Source organism: Sapajus apella, unplaced genomic scaffold (assembly GCF_009761245.1).
Source record: "Sapajus apella isolate SASKATOON/1434 unplaced genomic scaffold, GSC_monkey_1.0 scaffold48, whole genome shotgun sequence".
Lineage (NCBI taxonomy): Eukaryota > Metazoa > Chordata > Mammalia > Primates > Cebidae > Sapajus > Sapajus apella.
This window is the reverse complement of record NW_022436988.1, coordinates 787,156-792,454: the sequence shown is the minus strand read 5'-3', so window position 1 is coordinate 792,454 and position 5,299 is coordinate 787,156. Positions and strand designations below refer to the sequence as shown.

The 5,299-nt window shown below is 60.5% G+C and overlaps 1 protein-coding gene across 1 annotated transcript; it reads left to right on the top strand.

The window, feature by feature from the left end:
* Window positions 1-1,360: 1,360 nt before the first annotated feature.
* On the top strand, window positions 1,361-4,116 carry UTS2R (urotensin 2 receptor). The gene is made up of 2 exons (XM_032241216.1): window positions 1,361-1,439; window positions 1,864-4,116. Exon 2 carries the CDS (start codon window positions 1,946-1,948, stop codon window positions 3,113-3,115), a length of 1,170 nt encoding a protein of 389 aa, XP_032097107.1. The 5' UTR covers window positions 1,361-1,439; window positions 1,864-1,945; the 3' UTR covers window positions 3,116-4,116.
* The last annotated feature ends 1,183 nt before the right edge of the window (window positions 4,117-5,299 follow it).

Here is a 5,299-nt window from a genome sequence, read left to right as displayed (position 1 = left end):
AAAGGGCGGGCAGGGCACATTTCCAGGCCAACAGTAGGCCCCCGGCGCCCCGACCCATTGATGCCGCCCCACCCCAGCCGACTGCTCCCTGCGCGGCCATGAGTGTTCTGCCCAAATTCAGCGTGGCTCATGGGCTCAGGCAAGCTCTTGGGTCTGCTGCTTCTGCTCAGCACCGCCCTGTGAGTTTCATCCGGGCTGCTGACCCCAGCGGTGATTCCTTCTTCACTGACTTGGTGTCACAATTTGCTTGCCCCCTCCACTGGGGACATTCGAGCTGTTTCCAGCTTCTTAGGAGTAAAGCTGCCCCAAACTTTGCACGCTTGTCTTTTTCTGGACATGGGCGGTCCTTTGTCTAGGGTGCAAACCTAAGAGTGGAATTGCCGAGTGAGAAGGTATAGAAGGCATAGGCTCGGTCAATTCTGCACATGTGTCAGCAGCTTTCCAAAGCCGGGGCACAGTCCACTTCCCAGCAACAGGAAACAGCGAGGCCAGCTCCTCTGCAGCCCCCACGCCCGCTGACAAGGATGCCTGCCTTGTCACAGGTTCATGCTTGTCAGCACTCAGGGGCTCCTGGGGCCGTGATTGGCATTTCCCTGCTTGTTGGCCACGTCCCTGTCCTTTTCTGCAGAGTCCCTGGGCAGGGTTTTGGTCTCCTTTTTCCAAATGGGCGGTTTGTCTTTTCCTTACTAATTTACAGCTCTTCTCTATATTTTTGTTGTTAGCTCTTGGTCTGATATATGGTCCCACCCCCCTGTTTTTTTAAGATGAAGTCTTACTTTGTCGCCCAGGCTGGAGTGCAGTGGCACAATCTTGATCTTGGCTCACCACAGCCTCCGTCTCCCAGGTTCAAACAATCCTCCTGCCCCAGCCTTCTAAGTAGCTGGGATTACAGGCATGTACCACCATGCCTGGCTAATTTTTGTATTTTTAGTAAAGACAGAGGGGTTTCGGGATGCTGGCCAGGCTGGTCTCGAATTCCGGACCTCAGGTGATCCACTTGCCTTGACCTCCCAAAGTGCTGGGATTACAGGTGTGAGCCACCGCACCTGGCCTCATGTTTTCAGATGACCTCCTAGCCTGTGGCTTATAATTTGGCTTTCTTGGTAAAGTTACCAATTTTAATGAAACCCATTTGCCCAGTCTTTTATTGCAAGTATTTTTTGTCCATTTTTTAAGAAAACATTTCCCACCCAGGGTCATGCCAGTATTCCCGTTTTCTTCCAGAACTTTGACTGAATGATTGAGTTACCCTTTCACACTTAGGCCTGCAATCCATCTTGAATTCATTTTCCTGTAGGAGAATGGAGACGGCAGCCCCCTCCCCTCCTCACCTTACATGTTTTTCTATTTGAACTTTTAAAGTCAGCAGCTACTAGTTTTACAATCTGAAGAAAACATTTTTTAAAATGTACAAGTGAAATAAGAGAAAGGACTCAGGGGTAAGTGAGCCCTGCCTGTGCACAGACAAGAAAGTGAGGCCTGAGGGGTGCAGTGGGTAGGCAGGGCAGAGCCCAGGACTCCCAGCTCTGTCCACTGCTGACCTCTGCCCCAGGGGCTGCCCTCCTGTATTCTGGTTTTTAGAAAGCCCAGTAGATCCCAGAGGCCATGGGACCTATAGTGAGGTGGGGGAGGGGGTCCTGCTGGGGCATGCATGGGAGTGGGGGTGGGGTCAGCTTGTCTGGTGGATCTTGAGTCCCCCTGCAGAGCTGGTGGCTTTGAGAGTCTTCAGCAGTCGGAGAGCACTGGGGAGCCCCGTCCCTCTGCAGCCCATGTGACCCTGTGGGAACAGGGCTGTCACAGTGGCCTCGTGGGAGTGGAAGGGCGTGCCTGACTTGCATCTTTAACAGGCCTCTTTCCCCACAGGCCAAGCTGGTTGCCCACAGGTGCCCCCACCCTGTCTCAGGAAGTGGACACCCAGTCCTGAGCCCATCCCAAGGGGTCAGAGATGGCGTTGACCCCCGAGTCCCCGAACAGCTTCCCTGGGCTGGCTGACACCGGCAGCTCTGTGCCTGAGCCGCCTGGTGGCTCCAATGCAACCCTCAACAGCTCCTGGGCCAGCCCGACGGAGCCCAGCTCCCTGGAGGACCTGGTGGCCACGGGCACCATTGGGGCGCTATTGTCGGCCATAGGTGTGGTGGGCGTGGTGGGCAATGCCTACACGCTGGTGGTCACCTGCCGCTCCCTGCGCGCTGTGGCCTCCATGTACGTCTACGTGGTCAACCTGGCGCTAGCCGACCTGCTCTATCTGCTCAGCATCCCCTTCATCGTGGCCACCTACGTCACCAAGGAGTGGCACTTCGGGGACGTGGGCTGCCGTGTGCTCTTCAGCCTGGATTTCCTGACCATGCACGCCAGCATCTTCACGCTGACCGTCATGAGCAGCGAGCGCTACGCCGCGGTGCTGCGGCCGCTGGACACCGTGCAGCGCTCCAAGGGCTACCGCAAGCTGCTGGCGCTGGGCACCTGGCTGCTGGCGCTGCTGCTGACGCTGCCCGTGACGCTGGCCATGCGGCTGGTGCGCCGGGGCCCCAAGAGCCTGTGCCTGCCGGCCTGGGGCCCGCGCGCGCACCGCGCCTACCTGACGCTGCTCTTCGCCACCAGCATCGCGGGGCCGGGGCTGCTCATCGGGCTGCTCTACGCGCGCCTGGCCCGCGCCTACCGACGCTCGCAGCGCGCCTCCTTCAAGCGGGCCCGGCGGCCGGGGGCGCGCGCGCTGCGCCTGGTGCTGGGCATCGTGCTGCTCTTCTGGGCCTGCTTCCTGCCCTTCTGGCTGTGGCAGCTGCTCGCCCAGTACCGCGAGGCCCCGCTGGCGCCGCGGACGGCGCGCATCGTCAACTACCTGACCACGTGCCTCACCTACGGCAACAGCTGCGCCAACCCCTTCCTCTACACGCTGCTCACCAGGAACTACCGCGACCACCTGCGCGGCCGCCCGCGGGGCCCGGGGAGCGGGGGAGGCCGGGGGCCGGTTCCCTTCCCGCAGCCCCGAGCCCGCCTCCGGCGCGGTTCGGGCCGTTCCCTGTCCTCCTGCAGCCCACAGCCCACCGAGAGCCTCGTGCTGGGCCCGGCGGCCCCGGCCAGGTCTGCGCCCGAGGGTCCCAGGGCTTCCGCGTGAGCAGCGGGCGGGGCGGCTGGAGTCCAGGCGGGTACGCGCCCCAAAGTCGCGGGCACTCCCAAGAGTCCCCCGCTCCCAACTCAGGCCCTGCCCCACTTCCTCAGTCCCCTTCCAGAAATATCCCGCTGGCTCCTCCTCAGCACCCTCCCCTTGATGCCCCGAAGCACCCACCCGCCTCCCTGGGGATCTCCTGGAGGCTCCACCCAGTCCCGGCTTCTGGAGTTCACAGAGGGCAGCAGGCGCCAGTGCCCAGCCGTGTGGAGACCGTGGCACGGCTGCTGCGGGCCAGGACTCTCCTCTCAGCCCGTGGCCCCGCAGCTCCCGTCCCTGCCTGTGTGGCCCCATCCCTTGCCGCTTCGGCACGGGAACGATAAACCCTGAGCTGGCATCCATGCCCTGCCTCAGCGCCGGGATGCCGCGTCTGAGGAGTGGGAGAATCCGCCGGCAGGATCCCCAGGACGACCTGCAGCTCATGGAGGAGCCTGAGGGTCTGGCTGGGGTGCAGGTGCACCTGCCTTTGAGGCGGGTGCAGGCGGCTGGTCTGGCACCTGCTGTGAAGAGGGGAAGGTGGCCAGGAGGGGAGGCCCCGGCAGCGTGGGCTGAGGGGTGCAGCAGGAAGGCACTGCCCAGCAAAGGCCTGAGGCTGCAGGTGCAAAAAGCAAGTGTCCAGCCAAGGCCGCTGGCCGGACCTGCGGGCCCCCAGCCTCCCACCCACATCGGGCTCAGGTCTCATCAGGAATGAATCCAGACCCCCCCTCACAGCACGCTTGCCAGTCTCCGCCCCACTCTTCCCCCCACTGCCTCCTGGGCAGACTCCTGCCCCTGCTCCCAGCTTGGCCGACCATCCTCTCTCTGGCAACCGCTCCCCTCCAGCCCCCAGCCGAGCCCCAGACCCTGCACAGCCTCCCCCAGCCTGGCCTCCCCTCCTCACCCCATGGCCATGCCCAGGCTCCCAGCCCCTTGGGGCTCCTTCTGAACACTAGGGTGGGGTCATGCCCGCCCCTCCATGGAGTGAGCATAGCTCTGCCGGCAGCAGGGCAGTCACAGGCGTTGGAAGGAGTATGCAGTTGCTGTCCCCAGGGCGTCCTGGAAGAGGTGCTGTGCCCACAGGTCTCCCCTGGAGTTAAGAGAGTGCTCTGGAACTAGACGCTGGTGACTGGGCAATGCTGTGATGAACCAGTGCCACAGAACTGTGCACTGAATGTGGTTAAAATGGCGAGTTCCGCCATGAGTGTTTTACCTTAAAAACAAAAAGATCCCGCTCCCAACCTTGCTCCTTTGTGAAAATGGAAATAGAGATTGATGTACAGCCCACTCCTGAATACATGTAAAATTTGTGCTAAAGTATCTTCTATGAAAATGGTTTATAATCTGTAGATTGTAATTATCTCGGAGATGGCTTACATGTAAAATCCCATCTTTGGGTTGTGGGATTTTTGCTTTCTCCAAATAAATCTGATCATTAAAGTTCAGAAAAAAAAAAAGAAAAAAACAGCAAGTTGCTGTTAAAATCACTCTGGGAGCAGGCAGCTCTGCGGGGGGCGGGGCAGGGCTGGCGTCGCCCCTTCCAGAGGCTCCCAGGAGCCGCCCCAGCCGCAGGTCCTCGCAGCCTCTCTGAGGCAGAAGAGCTTTGGGGATTGGAGGTGCTTTCTCTTTCACAACCGAAGCCTGATTCCTAAAGCTGCTGTCTTTGTAGAGAGAGAAGCAAAATTAAAATTACACATCAGACCCCCAGAGCTGGTCCCTGGCTTGGCGGGTCCAGCTGGCGTGGTCCTTGCCTGACACACAGACTCGGCTGCAGCAGGACATGGGGAGGCCCCATGCTTCTCCGGAAGGCCCCCCGCGTCTCCAGAGCCAAGAAGCTCCAACCCAGGAGGGGCCCTGCAGCCCCCACACTCCAGAGAAGACCACCCCGGAGCCGCCCTCCACCCTTCCATCTGGGTTTGGAGGAGAGGGCGGATGGCCCCCACGATGTGGGGCACCGTTGCTGGAGTTGACCACGCATGTGTCTACAGCCACAGGTATCCTGCTCCACGATGTCAGCACGGGGTGATGCGGGCGGAGTTCCCCTGAGAGGCAGAGCTTCAGGGCCGGGCTGGGTGATGTGAAGAAAGGGCTGCGCGTGCCTGTGAGTGTGGGCAGAGGGAAACTCCTGGGTGAAAGAGAAAACAACACAGGGGTGAA

Coding starts and splice junctions, on each gene's coding strand:
- UTS2R (XM_032241216.1), top strand. CDS start 1,946: ATGGCGTTGACCCCCGAGTCCCCGAACAGCTTCCCTGGGCTGGCTGAC.